We start from the raw sequence: 25,978 nt of genomic DNA on the forward strand, positions 1-25,978 counted from the left end.
TACGAATCACAAAAGAGTAGAGACTACATAATATTGAAAGAACATAGATAGATACGCCATCATGTTAAAGACAAGGCTTTATAAACCTCTGTATTGGTATCTCCAAGCTTTATCCTATTTATCAAATCTTTTATTAATTAATTAATCTTCTATTGGTCTCTTCCAGCCAACAATATCCTACACGTATCTGAAAATGGAGAATGTGGCGAAGAGGAGAAACTATGAACTGAACTGACCCCACTAAACGGCACTCCATTTGCCAGATAAGAGACAAATTCGAGGAAACGAATAAACTGGACAACCATCTTAAATTTGGACGTGTACGACCTGTATTACTACTGCGGAAAGTAAGATGCTAGCAACGTTTGCTTCTGTGGGTAGCCCAAATGAAAAGAATATACAATTTCAAAATTGTGTCACACAAGGTGCTTCAGATCATTTGTGGTTAGCAGAGGTCTTGCTTGAGGTTCATCTGTATATAATCCTTGACAATATTATTTGGTCAGATGAGCTCTACTGAAATTATCAGTTCATGCAAACACGCATAGCTGACTCAACTAGCTTTATCAGACTGATGTCACAATATAGGCCGTCTGTCAAATTCAGGGGTCCTTTCACTATTATTGTTTCCACAACATAGCTACCTTGAGATACTGAACACAGAGATAGTATCCAAAATGAAGGATATACCAAACTTTGATGAGTTTTTCATGAGGCACCACTCCATTATCTAAGTTTTATGCCTAATTACCTTGCCAAAACGTCCCTGGGAAGGTGTTTAGGCACTGTGACAATTTTAAGTGGCACTGTGGCACGCTTCTCGGATACCACTCCCCTGAAATTTCTTTCCCTGTACTGTAGTGAAAGTCAAGCTATTTCGAGAATAACTTATTCTGCGTGAATTCCGTGGGTTCATTCATGACGCCCGCAAAGAAGTCAATACTACCAATGGTCTATGCATTACTGTGTTGCAGCATTGCTTACAAACTCCAAGAACTATAAGCACTTTGAAGGAAGACTAACAGTGTTCTTTATCTGAAATATCCTCAACTGCAAATTTACATTTTCTTCATCTGTAACCCTAGCAGAGCTACAATAACCAAGAGATTTGACTGTTGTTCGCAAATGAACTAGACTCGCGAGATTGAAAAATAATAAAAATAGCATTGCAAGTGTAAACACGTTGAAGCAACGTCCTAGCCAAATTAGAATATCGGTTCTCGTGAGGCCAGTAAAGTTAAGCAGTGCAAGTCTGGTCAAAGGAAAGGTGAGTGACTGTATCTCACCAGGTGGTGTTTGTATTATGACATCCACAGAGCGACGTGAGGACAACTAGAAAGTTACTTGAAAGAAAGAACATGCTAACTGAGGTTTTGAAAACCAACCACTAAGGTTGAGGGGAGCCATGAATGTCACAAGCCAACTGCTGGACCCAGGCCCAACGTGAGTAAAAAAACTTAAGTTTATATTATAAGGCAAAAAATAACTTTTAATGAATTTTGTTTGCAAAATCAGTAATTAGTGCCAATGTTACTGAAGGTTTATCCTTTTTTTTTTTTTTTTGGTCAGAAAAACATGGAATTTGCCGAATTTTTGAACTTCAAAATAAGTTTTTTTCACAAGTCGCATAGTAAACTCATTAATCACATACGCACTGCAGTCGCACGAAATTTCCAAAAACGTGTAAAGTTTTGTGTAAACGTATTTTATAATATTTGCGTGAACTTTCGCTCTTCAATGCCTATCATGAATAAAACCAGGTAAACACACTATTCAAATTATTTTCAGCCGGTTCTTTTATTTATTACTTAAAAAAATATATTCACTGAGGCGTGGTACATTTTTACTTTACTGTCCAGTTGTATTTTTTTTTTTGGTAGAAAAAGGGAACAGACAAATGGAGAGTGAAAGAAAGGGGATAACCAGGACAAACACACAGACTCAATGCCATCCATTACAAACGCACACGGTCAAGGGTTGAACCACACGCTCCATGAATCAGATGTAATGGGAAATGAAAACCCATAAGTACTACTACTAAGTTCTTTTATTAGAACTATGCTCTAGAAATTTCATTTTAGTTTTTGTGTAAACATTTGTATTTTCGAATATTTCTCTAATCGAAATCAAAGCCTTCTAAGCCTATGCAAACTCTGTTATTTACCAATCAATTACGATATAGGCGACGTTTAACCGTTACACGATTTGGGAACATCAACACAAGACACACACAATATAAATCTAGTATTAACTTTCTATAAAATGTCACAACTTAATACAAAAATCAGAAAAATACAAAGTAAACAAAATGAAGGATCGGAAGAAATCAAGTAAGACTGTGCACTCAACGTCCATCTCATGGACTGGATGAAAATCTTCGAGGTCAAATCAATGCAAATTATATCACCTTCTAAAAGACAACGATCTCAATTTCTCTTTTAGAAAGCAGACGAATTATTTGCAACGAGTTTTGGTCACGAAAATTTTCTTCTAACAGTGTTCTTAAAAGTAGTAAGTGCAGTCAGATCCTACCTCGATGGGGACGCTGAGCGCTGGCTGTCTGTCTTTCTTCCGCTCTCCTTCATTTTGTTCACTGACCTGCATCAAAAAGTTAAGAAAAATTTTATATTACATGCACATTTTAATGTATAACACCACACACTGTAACGAACAAGTACGAAGCGGTGAGATTAACAAACAATCATGCAAAAACTAACGTGAGAACAATCAAACAAAAACATACACAAAAACACGAAACAAGTTCAAAGTCAAAAATTCCATCAATAAGAGAGATACTGTACAACATATACGTAGACGCCTGTAAGCAATTAACATTCTTGCTTCATAATTTGGAAGTCCCGAGTTCTTATTTTAAGACCGAACTACTTAACTGGTGTTTACGTCAACGAATTCCTTCTCGCTTGGCAGAGTTACTATTTCCAGCATAAAATTACCTGATAACCGGCTATATCTGAAACTCCGTTAACAGTAGTGTCACGTAGCCTAAAAAGTAGTGACTTGCGCATGAGATATCGTTTGCGTCCTAAACCACAGAGTATGAGTTACAGTGGGTAGGGCCTAACGTCATTTGACAGTTGACAGTTGAAGCTAGTAGATGTGCGCAAAGTGTTGGAATTCTTATGATCAAGAATAATGTATTGTGCCGTGAAGATGAGTAAACTTTCCTCAAAACAGCGCTACACTTTACGAGATTTCGTTCTGGAAATTTCGATTAAGATGCTCCTCGCAGTAAGCGACCAATCACAGCAAACTGGATGGTATTTTAACAAAAGTCTAGCAAAACCAGCATGTAAGCAATCATAACATCGCCAATAATCTAAACATCCACCACCGAAGTCATAAATCCATTTGGAAAAAGCTGGCTACAGAAACAAGCTCGACGTTTGAGTACCACAAATGCTGACTGAAAAACGATTTCCATCGAATTTTTATCTTCGGATCTCCACTAAAACGTACCACACTCGATCCATTTCTGAAGCAGCTGATCATGAACGATGAAAAGTACACAATCTACAAGAACAATGTGCGAAAAAGATCGTGGTCGAAGTGAGAAGAAGCTTAGTAGTTTGTGGTAAAGCCCACCTGACGCCAAGGAAGGTTACGCTGTGTGTTTCCTGAGATTCAAAGGGCTGCGTGCATCACGAGCTACTGCCGCCGAACACAATGACAGACTCCGATCTGTACTGTCGAGTCCACCTAGCTGGAAAAAGGAGCAGCTGGAACTGGTCATCACAAAGTGTCATATATCACGCTGACAACCGCCTGCCCTGGCACTGTCAGATTATCATTTGTTTCGGTCTCTGCAGAACTCTCTGAATGGTGCAAAGTTAGTTTCGAACGAGACCTGTGAAAACTACCTGTTACAATTTTCTGACCAAATGATACAGAGTTCTATAGCAACGGGATTATGGTGTTGTTGTAATAATGGCAGGTCATCAAATAAAATGATGCATATGTTGTTTCATACTGTTATTTTCAAAATCACAACAAATGTGTTCTCAAGTCTGACTTCCAAGGCTCAATACTTTTTAAACAACCTAAAATAAAAATTCATGTTTGCCGTAATTAAATTGAATCATATTTAAAACACGTTCGCTGCTGAGGACGCCCATCGGCGTTCAGTACTGAATTTGGCATATGCGCCGGACGCCTCTCGGCGCTTGTCCCTGCAGCTGATTCACTTTCCCGCCAATATCTGCACTAGCGCTGGTGGGAAAGTGAATCAGCTGCAGGGACAAGCGCCGAGAGGTGTCCGGCGCATATGCCAAATTCAGTACTGAACGCCGATGGGCGCCCTCAGCAGCGAACGTGTTAAAAGAGCTATAATTCGCTTCTCCATTTATACGATTATTTGGTCCTTTTCTTCACATTCCTGCACCGGTAATTTTTAGGTCGAATACTTCGTGTTCTTTTAACGGTTGGTTCAAAAATGACAAAGATTTAAAGAACACATTCATGACTTCAACACAACAATAATGAAAATTTATGCTTAAAAGCTACATTTTCTCTTTTGTGAACCAATTTGTGCTTCTGGTAACAATTTTCTGCTTGAAAGGAAGCCGATTTAAGCACAGGAAAACCCGGTATTTCTGAAACTAAGATAGAACTGCACATTTAAAATAACGAAATTGTTATCAATTTGCAGCAAATTACCAACGAATGAAGGCAAAGAAACCTCACCAACTAGAACTGGATTTATTTTATTATTATTATTATTTTCAACGGAAACATGAGTGATAGATTCCTTTCTCATAATGTGTTCGGAACACTAACTACGACACATCCGTAGAATTATATTGTGTGCTATTAAAATATTTTGATCTCCACTACTAGATTTTCATTTATAACGTAATAAATTATAAGATACCTACAGATTGGACAGAGCAAATGTATCCATTATCTTTTATCCACAATCTACATTAAATTAAATTAGAAACTACTGTCACAATAAAGTCTCATGCTGTTCAGTATCCTACTAGCATTAACTTTAAAGCTATGGGTAAAAGGGTAATTAAATACTGGGTAAAAATATTTAACTTCCTGTGACTAACTTACATCCACAGTATATGTATGTCTGTACTTTCTGCCAGCTAGTCAATCATGAGAAACAAGTGAACAAATGAGATTTTTCTGCCTCATGGCAGATATTTTTCTCTTGGTGTGCGCGCTTACTACCGAATTAGATAAATGTGCGCCTTGAAACCAGGAAAGTTATCGAAACTGAATGAGAAAACATTAACATTTTTCACTCTTTATATATTGTTTTATAATAATCTTACAGTATTGTAGCAATTCAATTCTCTTATTGGAAATCTATTATTTTTTTTTTCTGTATTCATTCAATACATAGTTTTTCAAACAGTAAAGTATTTTGATGGATCATAAAATGTGAAATTAATTTTTATCTTATTGTACAAGTTGTTAGAATAATAGACATATTCGACTGAATCAAATATTCTACAGATATGCTCCAGTTTCCGTGAGTCCAGTGACAGAGAATTATCTTTTTAACTTTTCTGACAAGCACCTCTTATTACCAAAGACGGATTATAATAAATTATTTCGAAATACATCCTACGGAAGAGTAAGCACAGAAAGCCAATTATGAACAAAACCAGATAGAATACCTTCACTGCTTTCAAAGTAAACAGTACAACTAACAATCAATCTATTTTGGACACAAATCTGTGTGATTTATCAGGGTGAAGAAAGAATGAAAACTAGGACATATTATGTAGAGAGACAACGGAGTAGCTAAAATATTAGACTGCGACTCACAGCAATGACAAAGAGTATTCACTGTGAACAACAGCAGTAATCAGTAATTACTTCAGACATTCTAATGACTTGCTTAGGAATTCTACTTATCATTCCACTTTATGCAATACCACTTGCACTTCTGAGCTTTCGACTCTGCCCTAGAGTCTTGGTCATTGTGAGGATAAAAACGGTAGGAAAAACAAAAATATAATAAATAAATAAATAAAAATAAAAATAAAATAAAATAAAAGGAATGGGTTTACCAGGGTAGAGCAGTACTAGTGACACTGTCAAAACCAAAGATCACACGTCAAATGATGGAAACACGAGTTGCAACATAGAGGTTACCACAGTTATTGCGAAAATCCATGGGGACTTCCGCGTAACATTATTCAGCAAAAAGTGAAGTTGCCAATGACATTAACAAACTGCTATAAAAGAGGATGGAAAGTTTACTACAAATTGGAAAGAAACAGCTGGAACTTTATTAAGTAGTCTACTTTCAGATGACAATACAATTACAATCAATGAACAAGTTAACCAGAAATGAAATGGAAAAACAAATAGAAGATGTGTAATCGATTATGTAAAAAATGACACACTGGAAAATATTCAAAACAATAAACCAGAAAAAAAAAAAAAAAGTTCATGAGCAGTGGGATAAAAGCTGAAAATTTCTTAAATAATAAGCATAATGGATTCCATACCTGATAAAATAATATAATACATGCTTACAATCAAGAAATTACCCAAATATATGGAAACAGCCAAACTTAGTAATATTGCTAAAAGGGGAAGACAAGGTCTGAACGAATGTATGTCGTATAGACCAATATGTTTCCAAAATATAATGTAGTAAAATATTTAAAAAAAAAAAAAAAAAAAAAAAGTTTAACAAATATAGACCAGGAATTCAATAATGTCAAATGCAATGTAGATTTAAGAGGGAAAAATCTACTGGAGATACAATAAGCAGACTAGTCACCTTAATAGAACATGAAAAAGGCAATGGCAATAAATATGTAATAATGATTTTCATATGGCCAGTACTTTTAAAAATTGTACAGAACTTGGATTTTCCAAATACCTATATGAAATACTGAAAGATTACTGTAAAAATAGGAAAGCTGTATATAATTGTCAGGAGGAAAATACAAGTAAAATAACAACTAAGAGCTCCACACAAGGTTCCGTATGTGAACCTATTTTTTTGAGACATCACGCTACAAGCCTGTTTGAAAAATATAAATAAATTAACACAAGCACGTCGAATTATAGAATATGCAGATGACGCTGCAATTATAATTAGCGGAAAAGCAAGAAAAGTAACAGAAGAAAAAGAGAAAAATATTTAGGAGTTTTGATGGATGAGAAATTGTTATTCAGTGAACACACTGAAAAAAACACATGAGAAGGCAAAGGAAATTGTACATAAAACAATATGTATTGGGAATATGGAGTTTTGATCTACCACTAACACGATGTATGTATTAAACTATCAAGTATCAAATTCATGGTCTGGAGGACCGCTGAAAGATATATAGTATATAGTAATGGTGGCACTTAGTGTAAGTGAATTAGCAGAGAATGAGTTAATCCAGTCACGTGAGAAACCAGAGTAAAAGTAATCTGGAGATCAGACTAAATACCTATACGGAACTACGAAATTATATGCAGGAGAGAAACTATCAAACGTATCTGATCAAAGTATGAATATTGATAGTGAAATAAAAATACAGGAGAAAATAACACAGGTGGAAATCAAAGATGCAGCATAATCACGAGCTAGAGACTTCTAGGAGACTAATTAAAAAGAAACGTAAATAAATTACAAAGTAAAAGTAGATCAATTCTCCAAACTAACAATCCTCTCATCTAATATTTCCCTTAACTTCTATCATTCCCTTCCTTTTATCTTAGTATTAATTAGGTAAATTACATTTGTTAAAAAAAAGAAGTCTGGATTTTGTTAGAGATAGCAGACAAAAAAAAAAAAAAAAAAAGAAGCCTCAACTGCTGATTTTTTTTTTTAAAAAAAAGAGAAAAACTGGAAATAGTAATGCAATAAATAAATAAAGAAAAATAAAAACTAAATTAAAATGAACGTCCAGTAAAGAGTATAGAGGCAGAAGAGTCTATCAGTAAGTTCCAAACTAAGATTCCAAGGCAGGGGAAAGTGGACGATTTAAAAAATACAATAATAAAAAAAATATTTCAGAGTTTGGACAAATTTGGAAGTCAGCGCTTTCGGTAGATATTTTATATCTTTGAAAGATGTGGAATATTAAAGAATGTGTAAAAATCAACCAACTGGGCTTAGACTCTTCATAGCTACTGCGGCCCGGACGAAGATGTCAGCGGCTTTATTAACCAAACGTTATAATCTTCGTAGTATTAAGGTAATAATACATCGTTCAATTACTGGCAGGTTGTACACAGAATCACTATGCGGGAGAAAACTGAAACGTGGTTGTTTGGTATTATGCGAATTACTCGTATTTTCTTCAAGATCTTAAAGTTATTTCCATTTAAACACAACTTTGCAGTTATATAGTGTTAAGAATTTGTTAGTAACCATAGGCAAGAATTCACAGCATAAAAGTACAAAAATCTCCCTCAATATTTAAAATAATAATGGTGTGGATAATCGGACATACACTAGCTAATAACGTAAATCAAGTACAGAAACATTAAAGAAATGAAAAAATTTAATCACATAGAGCGTGTGCACTGCAGAGCTTTCTTATGTCATTTAACAACTATATACTTTTTTTTTTTTTTTTTTTTTTATACAAAAGTCATCATTTAGTTAGTTTTCAATCATAATACGATTTGAGTTTATTGAAAACGCAACATATGTTATGCACACACAATATTAATAGCAGATGCTTATCGGAACACCAAAAATTCAACGAAAACGAGAAATTTATTCTAAACAATTCGTTATCGAGCGTATGGAATACAGTGTAATATTTAAAATTATCCACCTAGTAATGTACGCGAGTAATTTGAAAAATTACCATTCAAATCAGTTCCGTCTTCCTCTTAGCAGCATGATGCGTCCCTGGGCAAACATGTGCGCTGGGACCCTTTACGACTAAATTTTACACGTAATACACGATGACAGGATCTATGCATTAAAACGGCCGTGACGTAAGCATCAAGAACTGGTCACACGATTCTTCCCATAGTCACAACTTATAACTCGATTCTTCATTTGCACTGCCACATGATAAGCATGCTAATTTACAATTCCAATACGTAAACAACTACACAGAAGCAAATATCAACATGACAGGATACTCACATCTGATAAAACAACATGAAGAATCAATCCAAGCCATGCACAATACGGTTAAGACTGTGCTGAAAAACAACTGGTACCTATAGCAGTCTTCACGTGCAAACAATAGAACAAACTTGTTGGCAAAATACGTTCTAATTGTCTTGGATATCTAAAATTAACCAAGCCCATTAATTTATATGCATTCATGTTGATATACAAATATAAACTGGTATTTCATTCTATCAAATGTTAACTTTCACTATTTTACAAAGGAGTAAATTAGCAAGAAGATTGTCTTCTGCGGAATAAATCAATAAATAATCTCCCCAAATTATATTTTGATCCAATAGAATCAATCGATAAATTCGAAACTAAGTTTCTGATTATTTACGAGATTATATATGTATATATATAAAATTTATTTTAAAAGAGTAATTCAATTCCACCTATATTGTTCATGCGACTGAACTGGAAGTTTGGACTGTTTATACAATTAAAATAAGTTTAGTTACTACACATTGGCTTTTCAGATATATACATATTTAACTCATTCCGTACAGAAGAAAAATAAGCTACAACCACCTAGCTTGTCGAATTCAATGCGTCGCGAATGAGAAACCGACTTGACCAATTGTGAGAAATACGATAAGTGCCAATGAAGTTCTAGAGGGGCGTACCTGTACAAAAGAAAACTTCACATCAATTATACATCCTATAATACGAGTGGGCAATAAAGTGTCATGTATGCACTAAAACTATCTCCCCGAACTTCACTCCTTTTTACCTGGAAGGAGGTCGTTTGTAACCGTACTTTGTATCTGGACAATCTCGAGAGAAGTGGCCTCGCTCCCCGCATTGATAGCAGCGCATATTGGGATCAAATCCACGCCTGCCTCGTCCTCGTGTTCTAGGTCTTGCATAGGTAACTCGAATTCGGCTTCCAGCAACAGTTCTGTAAGAGCACAAAAACATACAATCTATGTGTGAAGGAATTCTGACACATAAAGTATGAACATAATATGCGGTGTATATATATTGGATTACACCGTGGATATATACACACGAAAACGACTATTATACCTAGGTATATTATAAGTAACGTAACCTACATTTGACAGTTAATTACTTCCATAAGTCAAGTGGCACCTCTTTACTTCTTCTCTTATAAACCTTCCTTTTGTTTTCTCCAATCGCTTTCTTCACTAAACGGACTCTTTACAGCAGACAAATAATTATAAACGCTAAGTAAATTCTTATCCTTAAATAATTATCACTTTCTTTGCTCCTGTGAAAAATTACACACATTAATCGGAAGCAACTAAACAGTGATCAGGGCTCGCTTGATAAAGGTTGGAATTAAATCATTAAACTAGGCAACACCACAGTAAATAAATAGCTACAGTGGTGTCGAGATTATGCATAAAATGTTTCATACTTACCGAAAACTTTTTGGCAATTCTTTATAAGCAGTGATCTAATACAGTGACTGCAACTCTCAATATGAAGGAAAATTGAATCTCTGTATACCGTGCAAAGAAATACGTTTATTTTTCACAAGTTTTCGAGGTATTTCAATTGTGATAATTTGAGTTATAGGATTTCAACAGTGTCTTTACAAAGTTGTATTTATCAACCAATACAGAAAACCATGCGAAGACTCGATTTCGACACTCAAGGTTTACATCCTCTGAAAGAGATCCCAAAATTGCTGAAATAGGCATCGAAATAATTAGTTTTTAAATAGAAAGGATTATACGCTAAGTATGTGAAATTTATTTTCTTATATTGTCATAGGATTGATACACTAAATATACACATGCACGCATGAGTACATGATACGCGTAAAAGATATGTAATAAACAGCCGCTTACTATAAATGTTAATGTAACCTTCTGCAGTACTAAAAATTTAACAAATAATAGAATCGAATTCAGACATTTATCGCGTTCCCTTTTCTGTATATTCAATAATGTTTCAAGTTCAAGCAGTAGTTTGCGAACACTGAAACACATCAGTTTCCATTTTATCTCCGTTCCAAGTTTTGGATTAACTAGTAAAATCTCTCAAAATGCTTATCTGACACAGTTCTTAAATAGGCTGGAAAAAATCCAATTTGCTGTCGTGGAAATGTACGTTCAGTGGCATGTCACATCTCATGTCATGGAAGATAGAAAATGCTCAAGCAGTTGTACATAGTGATTACTTTTCCGGTTTTCCAGGAAGTTTTGTGTAATGTTCTTGTATGAAAGCCAGGCGTTTTTTTCAACTTCATTGGGCAACTGTTCGAAATTAACATCTTTTATTTAACTGCTTTACCTTTCAACTTCGCAGCCATTGCTTTCAAAAGGTTCCTTCCTCCTCCTCCACTGTCTTAAAAAAAACCGCTTAACACTATATGCAGGGAGCAGGGTTACTCACATATTTCATGGACTTCCAGACAACTTTACATGAGCCCTCCCTAACTAACTACACCTGAAGAGGCAAAGAGGCACCAAATTTATACGACTAATTTTCACGAAAATAAGAACTTGCACACTGACATTACTCAATATTAATTGAACTAATTAAAAAAGAACAGCAACTTAATCTCAAATTCACATCACACATAAAACAAACTGACAATACTACGCATAGTCAACGGCCGTCAGTACTGTTGGTAAGTTCCATTTTCATGAAAATAGCACATTACAATTCAAAATTCATTAAATTCTTGTATTATCAATAGACTAAACTTTATTCTTGTCACCAAAGGGTGTTTAGGAAGTTGCTAAATCCATCTCTATTTTTATAAGATCTAATTTTATTTGATTTAATCTCAATACGATTATTTTGTCGTTGACAAACGTAGCAAAAACGCTAGATATAGCGGCTTTTCGTTGAAGTTAACGATACTAGTAGTCAACGTGGGGACGTAAAACTTGATGTCGAGAGTTAGAGGATTAAAACCTAATTTTTCTTCGATTTATTTTCTAATACCGGAAGTGTCCGTTCTTCGCATGGGAAAAATAGGTTTATGTAAAATATTTGAGCTACTCTCCCTCTTTAGATACAAATTTTAATGAAAGTTTAATGATAAAAATCCGTAAATATTGTATTTTAAAAATACATTTTGAACCCCTCTATTACCTTCGGATACACCTTCTAATCAAAGGGACATTATAAAAATCCAGCTTGAGGTGGGTACTAACTACGTTCTAATATTAATTTAAACAGTTCAGCCATTCCTGTTATGCGATCACAAGAAATGAACAACGTTTTCCTGTGGCAAAAAAGTATAGATAGCACCTTCCCCCTTCTTAAAACGAAATTATTCAAAAAAACCCGACTCAAGTGTTCCCTTATCTTTAATGAGGAGTTTATATACCAAGTTTCCTCTTCATAACTTGATAGCCTCGTGAGATACTGTGTAACATAGGTTTCAATGTGAAGAAAGTTAATCCCCCCCCCCCTTCTTCTAAAATAAAAATTTCAAAAACGTTGAGACTCGGGTCCCCTTACTTTTAATGAAGAGTTTACATTATTGGCCAGAATGAATGACATAACAACTAAGTCATGCTTATGAAAACATTAGAATATTCTCATTTAAATACGGATGTACATTGATATAAATGATACACTTCAGTTTAAAAACACATACAAAGGATACATTTCAGTGATAGAAACTTAGTGAAGTATACACGCTTGACAGCGAGTTATAAATACTTGGTGTGCAAGCCTTTGTTTACAGACTGGATACGAAAAGGCATGTACAGACACAATTTTTAGCAGTATTCTAGTGTAATTTCTGTAGCTCAGACGTGTTTTATAGCTTCTCTTAATTGAGAAACTGAACTGGGGTTACTTTCAGCCAATTTTCGCTTTAAAATTACCGAACAATTTTCAATGGTATTCAAATCAATAAAATTTCAGGGCCAAGGTCCGAGAATTTGAAACCCACTAGTTTCAAGCTATTCCTTAACAGCTTTTGTCTGATAGCATGGAGCGGAAGTGGGTGAGCTGGAAGTGGGTGAACTGGCTGATCTCCATAAACACTGGTAACTTCTCTTTAAGCACATCGAGATAGACAACTCTATTCACTAATGCCCTTTCAGGCATGAACTACAATCCACATCTTCCTTTAGCAGAAATGGCATCCCAAACCATGACTTTTGCAGTATTCTTTACGTTGGGAATGATGTAGCGTTGAGAGTCCTTTGTACTGAGAGGCCGTCGTATGTGTTTACAAATGGCATAAAATTGCGATACTTGGGTCTCGTCTGAAAACAAAACTTTTCTTCATTGTTTACCAGTCCATCCCTGATACTTTTTACAAAATGTCAATTGATCGGCAATGTTCTTGGCCGACAATTTCGGCTTTTTGGCTGGCTTATAGGATTTTAAATTGGCATATAAAAATCTCTTGTGGATTATCCTTTGGCTAGGTACATTCCCATCTTTTAGTAAACCAGCCTGGATTGCTTTGGCTGATTTTCTGGGTGACTTCTTTGCTGCCAAAAGTATGGCGTCATCCATACGCTCAATTGTGCATTTTTGACGTCCTTTTAGCTTTTTATAGTCAAAATTTCCACTGGTTTTGAAACTACTTATTGATCTGACAACTATCTTTCGTGCCAATCGCAATCTAGCAGCAATTTGGCGAGTACTGTAGCTTTCTTCCCTCAGAATCTTAATTTGTGCATACATTTCCAGTGAAATTCTTTTCTCAGGTATAGTCACTAGTGTCATCCTTCAACGAGAGTAGAAAGAGAACGAGTACGCGTTCGGTATGAACAGTACGATCTCTAGATACTTATGAGTCACCCACTATGAACAATTAACAGCCTAACAACCTAGCAGACGACACTATTACGTGCAAAGAGAATGTCCGCTGCATTATGGAAAAAACCGATTGAGCCATCCATTCTGCACAATACTGTATATACAGAGTTATATCTTCCGAATTTAATGAACTCGTAAGATATTATATTTTTTCGCATAAATTATGACATCCCGCTCCTTCTGTAGGATATGAATTTTTATCAAGTGCCAATTGATAACTATATCCAAAAAAAACATTTCCAATAGGTCAGCCGTTTTCCCATGATTCGATCATACACAAGATTACTTTCTCTTTTAAACTTAAAAAGATTGTGGAAAAATTTAGCTGGTAAAGTTGGCCATACGTATGACCGTGCACCAGAGACAGTTCAGCAGGAATTTCACATTTGAAAAAGTCACAATTGAACACAGTCAACATAAAAAATATAGTTTTTTCACGGGTCCCCAACATTTGTCGGGGTTGTTCTTCCTTACGGAAGGCACTGCAGGGAGGAAGGATTACTCTAATTTATTCTTTATTTAAGAGCACGTGACGCATGGCAAATAAGTTTTTCTACATAATGCTTCTCCTTAGACCTCATTTTTTTTTTTTTTGTTTTGTTTTGTATAAGCAAAACCAACAATCTGCTTATTACCTTTCAGTCTCCGTAAATGTGCCATGAATATTGCTCATAATTTGAGTTTTTGTAGTATGGTATTTTGGTATGTACCCTTATGTTTAGCGCATGACCAACTGAAACTGAACATCGTATTTTATATTAAATTTTGTGGAATCAATGAAGATAAGCCAGCAGTTCATTCACATAATATGCACTGAAATGTCTGCATTAAGTCTAGAACATCAATGCAATACAATACATTCTCACAAATGTCGAAACATCTCTAAAAACAAAAGAGTTTTAGAAAAAGAAATCAAAAGATTGCGATCTTGACCAATAATTAGCTTTTGGATGAGGGGCTACAAAATTTTTGAACGGCCCCTAATCGAATTTTCGTATTTTCTACGGAACAAGCACATCATGAGTTACGGAATGAGTTAAATGAAAGTTTGGGTTTGGCTACACTGTACGTCTCCAGATATAAGGCATACGAGAATTTTTTTTGATTGAAATATATTGGATCTTCTGATCCAATCACTTTGCCCATGATGATCGTGTGATACTTTCGTATTTTGTACAAGATGTTCCAAAACTGCAATTCTGAAGCAAGGAGCTCAGACTGTAATTTCGACAACTATGATCGCTAATTTTTCCCCGAAATAATGTCATTCTGTTGACACTTTCACATTACTGCTGCGGCTTACACTTTTCATGTCACTTTTTTTTTTTTTTTTTTTTTTTTTTTTTAAAAGAGGGTAGAATTAAGGCGCGGGAACAGCAACAAACAAAGCTAAAACAAAAACAGAGATGCTCCACTAAAAGAACAGAAAGCCATTTACAAGTTTCAAATTACCGACCGTGAAAGGTAATAAATTCTCTCTTAATTTTCATAATGTATAATTCTGCGAGCCAAACGAGATATAGAAACCATTATTCTTAATTTTAATGTACCAACTCTATAGTTGCCACAGTCAAAACTATCTACAGGGGTGTCAAAGGAAGAGGCACAACATTGATATGACTCACGTTATGCTGATATGAGGATATCGTAAAAAAGCTCCTTCGGTTTAAGAGTGTTCTTCTTTGCAAACCGCTTTAAAATAATAATTGCAATTTACACATTCATTAGCTCACCCCTCCTCTGTATTCTACGCAGCAAGGAAATATCAATGTTTCATTTATTTGCTTCTTCACGTCTTGTAATAGTTTCTTTATTATTTTCGTTTTTGTCATTCATATTCATTTACTTGATTCATAGTCAGTAAGGATTCTAAAAATCAATAAATGACTGGAAGTAAGTCAAGTATGCGCTCACTCTGCACATGGACTTTCAAATCTCAAAAATAACTCAATCAAGCAATAAGACTTATGAGGTCTCGGATAACAAACTTCACATGTACACACACACACACAATGACCAAATGCACTACTTATATGAACCCTCCGTTGGTAACAGGGGTGACGTGTAACCCCATCTCGGATTATTCTGTTCTTTATAATACTACAAATTCTATTCCCAGATTTGTGCGTCTTCGTGTAAACTTCGGAAACAACAGTGTTTATTACCATGTATGTGTTCTTGAAGTATGAAAGCGTGACTGGCCACTCCGGTTACCATTCACGTTCGTAAACTTCTTTAATAAAATCAATGAACACTTTTATGTATAATGCAGTTGTGACCGTATCCAATCTTAACTTTGAAAAACGTATTTCTTCTGAGTTGAAATACAATACTGAGCGCAGTACTGATAGTGTTTCTAGGAATGAACAGGACAATATTGAAGTATAGTTTGAGTCAGTGTGTAAATACAGGTATCGGATTCAGAGGCTGAGGTAAGCAATCATTTAGGCAATATCGTAAAAAGGTAGAGCCTGACACACTTGGTCCACCAAGAAAAATAAGAAGAGCTGTTCGTGTTATAGTACATATACTTCACGTTGACAGAACATGTATTTATATTGTTGGGGTTATCAGTAACCCCATGTTGTCATCACCGGTGTATAATATATGTTACCAACGGAAGGTTAAAAGCACTGAATGTTTATAATATACTTAGTGGACAGTGTGTGTGTGTGTGATTAATACATGTAGACTATATCCAAAGTCTATATACACAAAAAACAAAATTCCAGACAAACGAAATCAAGTGTTAGTATGCAGTGTCCACGAGTATGAAGAAGAAGTACAAAAAATAGAAATTTTAATATTAAACCGAAAACGGACAGACAGACAAAGAATTACACCTTTGAATAGTAGTATTATTTAAAAAAATAATTCTTCGGACCTCAACATTATTTAGTGATATGGCTTTTTGGTTAACCAGTGCCTTATATTATATGATTAATAATTAACGTAATAAGTAAAGATATGTATGGATAATGAAGCTATAATCACTGAGTTCTTGCATATGCATGGTATCCCTAATCTTAACTCTCAATCTATCTACTCTACTAATTCACTCCAGCACTTTATGCAACTGTTTTTTTAAACAGTCAAACTCCGGAGGAAAAAAACATGGTCACCCTATCCCTGCTTTATTGGTCTTGTGGCCTGTACCTAGTTCTCGTAGACAACGGACCTACTCTAATTCACATACATACACAGTGAGGCAATTTGAAAATCGAGACGATTTTTTTTTTTTTTTTTTTTTTTTTTTTTTTTTTTAACCTGTGGAGCAGCTGTGCAAGTGAGCTGTAGAGCAAATAAAAGAGGAATATTTCGTAAGTAACAGATACGAAGTGGACTGATTTTGACTGAAGGTTACATGTATGGACGTCGTGAGTGTAGGCAGTGTTCTAAGCTGCATTGTGAGTTGAACATGAAACAAAGAGCGAACAACAAGTTTCGAGCGCGTTTGAGTAAGACTGCTCCAGAAACTTATCAAATGTTGTAACAAGCGTATGGGACTCCTTGTTTATCCTATACGCGTGTATTTGCATGGGACAGAAGTTTCAGGAAAGGACAAGAGTTAATTGAAGACTACGAACATCTGGGTGCAGCAAGGACGGTGAGAACACAGGAATTGATAAAAAAAGTGATGAAACTGATCTCGTAGGACCGAAATGCGACACTGCGAATTCTTGTATGTGAATAACCCACGATCTCAACAAGAGAAAGGTCTGTGCTCGTTTCGTGCCTCATTCCTTAACAAATGACCAACAAAGGGACAAAGTTGATTACTGCAAAGAACTGATTGCTACAGCTAACAGGGACCCTAACTTTCTCCTGAATATCGCTGCTGGGGATGAGACATACTTGGGGGAAGGGGGGAATTCAATATGACCCGTTGACAAAACATCAGAGTGCGGAGTGGAAGTCTTCTAACTCCACAAACCAACAAAACTAAGCCAAACAAAATTCAAGATCAAGCACTTCTAACTTTTTTTTTTTTAACGATAGTAAGGACATTTTGCATAAGGAATTTGTGCCTATACGACATTTAACGTTGAGGTATTGAAGTGGTTACTGTAACGTATCACACGTGTGAGGTCTGAGTATCAGGGTGATGTTTAGTAGTGTTTGCACCACGACAATGCTCCCAGTTACAGGGCAGTGATTGTGCAAAACTTTTGTCCCACCTTTCACCAGATCTACCCATGTGCGATTATTTTCTATTTCCTAACTCAAGTTTGTACTCAAAGATTGGTACTTTAATGACGTAACGGCCATCAAGAAGGCTACGACAAGGGTTTTCAACAGCATTTCACAAAAGGACTTCCCAGCAATACTATGCACTGACGGCCAGAACACAACAATGTATGGATGCAGGGGGGTCGTACTTTGAATGATCCACGGTTTACTATGTTTACTCTCTTTTTTCTACAGTTCCAGTCTCGATTTCAAATTGCTGCACTGTATCTGGAAATAGTCCGTAAAGTATCCAATTCTTAAAATGCCTTTACTTAATGGCAACAGCCGGTTAGCGATCCACTGGTCGCGTCACTATATTTAATAGGGATTATGCTTCGGAAACGATTTGAAATTGTGTACTTCAATAAGTATATTTATCTCTTCGAATACTTACAAGCCATCTGTAGCTCGAACAGCATCATCAGCGTCATCTTTGTAGCGATAAACGACAAAGGCAAAGCAGGGTGGGGACTTAGCAAGCCATATTTCTTTTAACGGTCCATATTTGTCAAAAACTTTCTCCAGATCTCGCTTGGATACCTCAAGTCCTAAAATACAAAATAATATAATTAGGTCATTTGGAATAATTAAGTTTTATTTATATCAATTTAACATTAGTATACGACACACACAAAATAGCATGGTTATTATGAATGAAAATAACTGTTTTCAAACTTCTGTTTCATTTATTTTTGATCTCTTTGAAGAATTTTATTTTTGGGACAAAACGGATAGTAATAAATCAAATGATAATATCATGAAATTATAGGCATGTCAATATTTTATTCAATTTGAAACAAATTACAAAAGGTTTTCAGGAAACACAATTTTAACAGCTCTGGTGGCCCTCAAGGACACAGAAGAAAAACTTTGTTATAAAATTTTCTTCACTAATCTTCTGGACTCTGCAGCTGTTTACAGTCTTGTATATGCGCCACGACACATATCCGCATAACGAAACTTATAATAATAATAATAATAAATAAATAAATAAATAAATAAATAAATAAATAAATAAATAAAAAAATACGCTGAAATTAATTCGAGATGCCAAACAAAGCCCCAACCCACTGTTTTCCACCTGGACATCTCAGTTACTCTTCCGTTCTTATCTTCTTTCTTTCTCTTTTTTTACGAAATGGCATCAAAAAGTTCGTGCAATCACCCAGAAGGAAACAAACTACAGACTCCTTCGGACATACGAATTATCTGTTTCTTTCTTTTTATAGGTAAAGCCCTCAAGGTTGAATGATTGACAAACTTGAGGCACGGCATAGTATCAAGTTCTGCACCTCCTGAAAAAATTTGCGAAACAAATTCACGAGGAAATAAAAACAGTTCAAGGGAATGAAATTCCATCCTATGGAATGGTATCGAAGTGAAAAATGACAATTTCAAATCGGACATATGATCACTTCAAATGCCTCTCCACTTCGGGTAACATCTTTCACAGATGATGCCGTCATATCGGAGAAGTAAAAAAATCTTACTGGAAGAGTGTTCATGAGATATTGGCCAAAAACTGGCCGACTTCCAGAGATTTAAGAAGCTATATCTCGGGAACCATAAGTCATACAGATCATATTGGTGTTGATCAATATCTAAAAAGACGGTAAATATTTTGATACCAAATAGTAACCGGTGGGCAGTTGGCCAGTGGTCACCAATTAATATCGGTACCAAAATGTTTACCATCCTCTTAGGTATTGATTAACACAAATATAATGTCTATGACTTATCGTTCCCGTGATATTGGCCAAAAATGGCCAATTTCTAGATATTTAAGGAGCCATAGCTCAGGAACCTTAAGTTGTAGAGAGATGAAATTGATGTTGATCAATACCTAAGAGGATGTAAATATTTTGGTACCAAATAGTAACCGATGGCCACTGTCCAACTAGCCACTGGTTTGGCTAGTGGCCATCAATTAATGTTTAACATCCTATTAGGGATTGATTAACATCAATATCATCTCTCTATGACTTACCGTTTCCGTGATATTAGCCAAAAGATAGTTCCAATTTCGGAACATTTCAGGAGCCAAATCTCGGGAACCATACGTCACACAGAGATCATATTGGTGTTAATCAATACCTAAGAGGATGGTGGACATTTTGGTACCAAATAGTAACCGGTGGTCACTGATTAACTGTCTACTGGCCAACTGGCCACCGTTCCTCAGATATTGGCCAAAAAGTTCTTATTTCTAGATATTTAAGCAGCCGTATCTCGAGAACTGTAAGTGATAGAGAAATGATATTTTGCTAATTTTTGCAAGAAAGAGAAGGTGCGGATAAAAAGACTTACTTTTACATCTAGGAACAATGACAGTTATCCTTCCCGCTCCATCTCTCCACTTTTTTAAAGTTCGGTCTGGCAATGCTCTTGGAGCGTTCTCAAGTGGTTATTTTCTCATTTCATTAGAAACTAAATTGCTACCATTTTAATGTATATAGACGGTGGACTATTTACCTTAAAATATCCTTTTAAGTTTCTATTTAATAAATATATAACGCTGAAAGTTTTAACAAAGAAAATATGCACAGGGCGAAATACTTTCGCATAGTCTGCATACGAGATTGATAATGTTGTCAACCAAATGGAGCTGCATTTTTCAAACCGTAGTACGTCAGAGCATTACGTACTTCAAGTCTACACATTAAAAGAAAATTTGGAACGTCAAATTTATTACTTAATTTTACAAATTAAGGACGCTACAATATCACAAACATCCAAATTTTGGAGGTCTCTACAAGAGTAGTAACAAAAATGAAGCAGGTCGAGCAATACACATTCGAAGTACTTTTGAGTCGAATGCTATGATCATGATTTCGAATAAATAGGAACAAAATTATACGAGATTGGAAACTTGATTTTTTTAAAAAAAGGCTCTATTTCAAAAGAAAATGCTTATGACACCTAAGTACTTATATGGTTTCCAAAAGACGAAAAATCATAACTTAACAGCAATTTGATATCTCAAACCGTTCCGCAGACATAATAAACATTAGTAAAGTTTGTAACATTGCTTAAAATTATGTAATTACCAAAACTTAGTGTAAATACAAACACCAAAAACAACTGCTGCAATGTTATAGCAGCAAAGGAAAGCAACAATCATTTTAAACATTTCCCATAAATATTAATTCCATTTCCAGCACTACAGAAATCTCCTATGCAAGTTTCACATACCTCCGGAACGATCTGACATATCGAATTGCCCTACAGGGCTTTATGATTTTTACATCTACTTAAAAAATAATTTACTCATTGGATATAATACTGTACCTATCTATAAGTTTTCATAATCAACCCAAATTCTCAGTCTCCCATAACTTTGTTCCTATTTATTCGTAATGTGCCATATCATGACCATAGTATCCGACAGTAAGGTACTTTGCATCTACACTGACCAGCATTATTGGAATCTTCCTTAGCCCCCCCCCCCAAAAAAAAAATGAAGTTGGTATTTTTAGGTAAAACTCACGATAAAACTCAAAAAACACGTTCAAAAATATACTTCCAAACTTGAGACTGAAATGATAACCTTAATGTGATCATAACTAGTTTCTTTAATCGTTTTTCTCAGTACAGACCTAGTTTCGAAATAGACTTCAAATACATATTTATCAAAAGAAAATCTCCAGAACAGAATGCTATTGAAAATAAGTATGTTTGCAAATCATGCAAAACGAATTTTGTTCCTGCTCTACCGGTATTCAATTGTAATCTGGGAAAAAAGCATCTCGGGGCTGTTGGTGTCATGCCCCTAGATGTTGGCTGTCTCTTTGTCAGTTGCTTCTTGGAATTCTTTTTGCAGGTTAATGACATCTTAATTTGTTTATTCCATCTTCTATGGACTATTGATATATATTTTTTTTTAAGTTCATATAATTTCAGACGTGTATATGCATTTCTTAATATAGTAAATGTTTAGTTTTGCATAATATGTTGGGGTTAAAACCCGAACCCACTCTTAAGTACGATACTTCTCAAGAAAACGTCCTTTAGATTTTATAAATATTTTTGTCACACGCTCTCTCTTTTACTTCATAAAATATTGAAGTCCTGCAAGTTATGAAAGATCATGTGACACAGCGCAAAGATAGAAACTAAAAACTTACCATTACGTCAATGCAGTCGGAGATACGAATTTGTTCCTCATATCTTCTACAGTACCTTTTCTATATTCCCGTAATTACATAGGTTACGTAGTTCCAGATCACTTAGTAAATTATTTGTTCACTACAAATTAACATAATTCAGTTCAACAACAATTATGAAGTCAAATGGAGAACAGTCATTTATTTTAATCTATTGTAGGCAGTACGAATTTGAAAATAATAACAGTTTCCTTCACTGTCTTTCCCATACTGGTATCCAGAAATAGCACCTGAGATACCCTCTTGTCACTTAGGCGATTACGTCTTTCTGTAATTATTTGTCCTGCCTTAGAGAATATTCGCTCACACGGTACAGATAAAACAAGAGTGCAAATGTGAGCCTAGGGAATGAGCTCCTTTTCTTTGACCATGGAGTAAGTGGATTTACTTGCCTGGATACTATTGGATCTTGGATAAATGAATTCAGTTCTTCACTTGCCGCTTAAGTAAGAAAGAGTTTGTGAATTAGCTGATTGATTGAATCATCAGTCTTTCCCGATACTAGATTTCTGAACAGGAAAAAATGAAATGAAATATTTGTTTTACGTCCCACGGTTACGACGGCTAGGCTAACGGGAACGGTGATGGTGAGAAATGAATGAAATTGTAAAATGAATGAAGTGGGAGGAAAAGGGAGAACTCCGAGAAAACCCACGCTCACGGTGTTTGTCCACCACAAAGTCCATTTTACACGGGCTGGGCTCAAATCAAGAACCCCATGCACCAGAAATGAACTTTCTACCACTGAGCCACCGTAGCCCCTGATTTCTGGACAGGATTTATGGGTGGTTGAACTGGTATAGCGGGACGGACTCTCCTCCCATAATAATTTTTACAGCGATGAATAACCAGCTGTTTTTTTTCTGCACACCCGGTCTGTTTGAATTCCTTAGTATTGAACCGAGGATCAAGGAAGGTAAACTTTACGAAGAGCCCATTTTTTTTTTTTTTTTTTTTTTCGCTGGTAATGAAGTATCTATCTAATTCTTGAGACAACTTTGTAATCATAGTCTCCACATTCTTATTTATGTCTACTCGTTCCTGGTATCTGATGCATCATTTTCACACAGCATTCCATAAAAGAATTATTTTCGAGGCCGTGACATGTTTTTCACTTCAAATTCTTCTTCACTGTCTTTGAAAACTTGCATTATAGTTCAGTATGACTGGCATAATTTTAGGCCAAACTGGGACATAATTGTTGAATTTCTGAAAATTTGCATACTGAGTTTTTAAGGTAAGCACAACAACATATTAAAAAGTTCCCGCTACTCCTACGCTTGCTCCACCCAATATCGCGGACAATCAATCATGCCTACAGTTAGTTTGTAGCTATATTTAGTTATATATATATATATATATATATACACAGAAATGTTAGAAGTATGTTCGTAGCAAAACCTAGTTACGTAGAATTAGAAATATTAGTAATACTGTTTATTAATGTTATCGGCTTTCCCTTTTCAAGTCCGTTTCAGATCAACGCTCATTTTACGAATCCAAGAAACACTGCTGCTTATGTAAGTATGCATTAAAGATGTTCGTCATATTTAAACTCCTTCGTTGCGTAAAATTTAATCATTATTTCAGTATTTTTCATTGTATCATCTTTATTATTACAATATTTATTCTTCCAATAATTAATACATATTACTCTTTATTATATAATACCTATTCATAAACAACCTTACTTCGACGAAGACGATACTGTACGATGTGTGTGCACTAATTCCCCTTTCCTCCTTTTTAGGCGGTTCAACCATTAACAACTTAAGATGGTGCATAAGGAACGGTTTGGGAATAATATTCAACAACAAGAAGTAGAGCAAATATATGACTACGAACACTCAAATATAAAATTGTACACTAACCTAAAACATGTATTATAAGCCATTCTCTAACGCTGAGTACGCCTTGCTCCATGCATTACTTCTACAGATTGATTTGTCAGTAAATATCTCCATAACATGCATCTAGATTTATTATTTTGTAACGGGAGAATTTTGTGTATTTGCAATCAAATATTGGTAACATCACGAAATCAGAAGTGATAGGTAATGGGAAAGTGGAGGCTTCCCCGACACAGTACTTTCAGCCTTCCATACCTGTATAATTATCTCTTGCCATGAGACCTACTATACTAATAATCACGTATAGAATCAACAATACATTTGTAGGTGAAGGCTGCAACAGTAATTAGATTTTTTAAGCCTTTTCTGATTCAAAATCGTAGCTTCTATATTTTTAGTATTTTTTTTTTTTTTTTTTTTAATCACAGAGTAAATTTTTATATCACAAGACGACGACGACGATAACTACGTATTTATCAAACGATACGGATCATTCGTCTTAGTTGTTTCATGTTTATAACTTACATGTGGCAACAAAAGTAACGAAAAACCTAAATCAAGCAACTTCTCAGCTTTGACAAAATAAAGTAAAACAAATAATTTGGAAATTAATAAAAATAACTATATTCTGACTGTTATGCTGACAGGTGGTGCATAACAATCCTTGTTTGATATTTTCCAGCTTCTGGTAATTCAGTTCAATTGTAGTCATGAGAGGACTCTTAATGTCAATTATGGGCTAGAGCATGTAATAAGTTGAATTCCAGCGCGTAACCATATCCTGTTTTAGTACAGGTTTCCCCTAAGTTAATGCTGCATGTTTGTTTGTTGTTTTTGTTGAGGTCTGTGTACTTTTTTTTTTTTTTTTTTGTTACAAACCTTTTATTTTTTTCAATAAAGTTACTGACTGAGGACGAACAACACTGCATTATTAAATTTAGAGTGTGCGTAAAGCATAGAATATATTTCAATCCTGTTTGCCTTACAGCCAGCCAGAACGAAGTTTCGTGCATTGTTATTCACGACTGCGACAATTTTATTTTCTATTCTCCAGATTCTAGCTGTTCTCTTCAGATCATTGCACAGATTATCCGCAGTAAGCTGGTTCTCATATATGGAACATTCTAATAGAGCGGAACGTAATATCATTTTCCTTCCTATATAATGCGCAGTAACTGACAAGTTACTTTTTTGATGTCCATCTATCCATTGTCAAGGTGAATGAAGCCTTGCATTTTTTGAGTTACTACGTAATCTAGCTTAGTTTATGTCACAATTCTTGGAAAAGGTTCCCTATGCAGGAATTATAGATCCACTGTTGAGGAGCTTAAAATATTTCCGAAAAGAAGAACTACCTGAAATTGTAGATAATTCTCTGAAATAGTTTCTACGAGGTTTTTTTTTTAATTTTAATTTTAATTTTAATAGTGGAGACAGGCCGTTGCAGGTAACTACTGACAAGTTCATTGGGACAGGTCTTTTCCGTCAGCGACACTCGAACCTGGGGCAGATAACTTGGGATCTCGTTCCTCAAGAATTATCACCAACGGCTCAGGGGTTAACTGTTGTCTTGACAAGTTAATCGCGGAATGGGCTCTGCGTGGGTGGTAGAGATGATTAAATGTATTTCCACCTTCATACGACAGCTGTTTCGAACAGAAACTACAAACTGAAGAGTTTCAGCACCGCAGCAAATTCAACAGTTAGGCCCAGAGAAACAACACGCTTACTTTTCTTTTCTATCTCTCTCTCTCTCTACTAGTGACCTAGAACAGAAACATATACAGAAAGGAAGAGACCTGCACTCATGAAAATACCATCCGTCGGAATGTTCCTAGGTTGGTTCCGTG

The 25,978-nt window shown here is 35.3% G+C and overlaps 1 protein-coding gene across 1 annotated transcript in view; it reads right to left on the bottom strand.

Annotated features, from left to right (window-relative positions):
- Positions 1-25,978, bottom strand: part of LOC145686123 (serine/arginine-rich splicing factor 7-like) — a 60,436-nt gene that overhangs the window by 13,572 nt on the left and 20,886 nt on the right. The window contains exons 3-5 of the mRNA XM_081759096.1: positions 18,510-18,663; positions 9,852-10,019; positions 2,533-2,598 (exon numbers count right to left, since the gene is read on the bottom strand). Of these exons, the coding sequence (XP_081615222.1) occupies positions 2,533-2,598; positions 9,852-10,019; positions 18,510-18,663 (388 nt within the window). The remainder of the gene's footprint in view (positions 1-2,532; positions 2,599-9,851; positions 10,020-18,509; positions 18,664-25,978) is intronic.

This window comes from Thermobia domestica, chromosome 5, assembly GCF_964235325.1.
Source record: "Thermobia domestica chromosome 5, izTheDome1.hap1.1, whole genome shotgun sequence".
In the NCBI taxonomy this organism is placed as follows: domain Eukaryota; kingdom Metazoa; phylum Arthropoda; class Insecta; order Zygentoma; family Lepismatidae; genus Thermobia; species Thermobia domestica.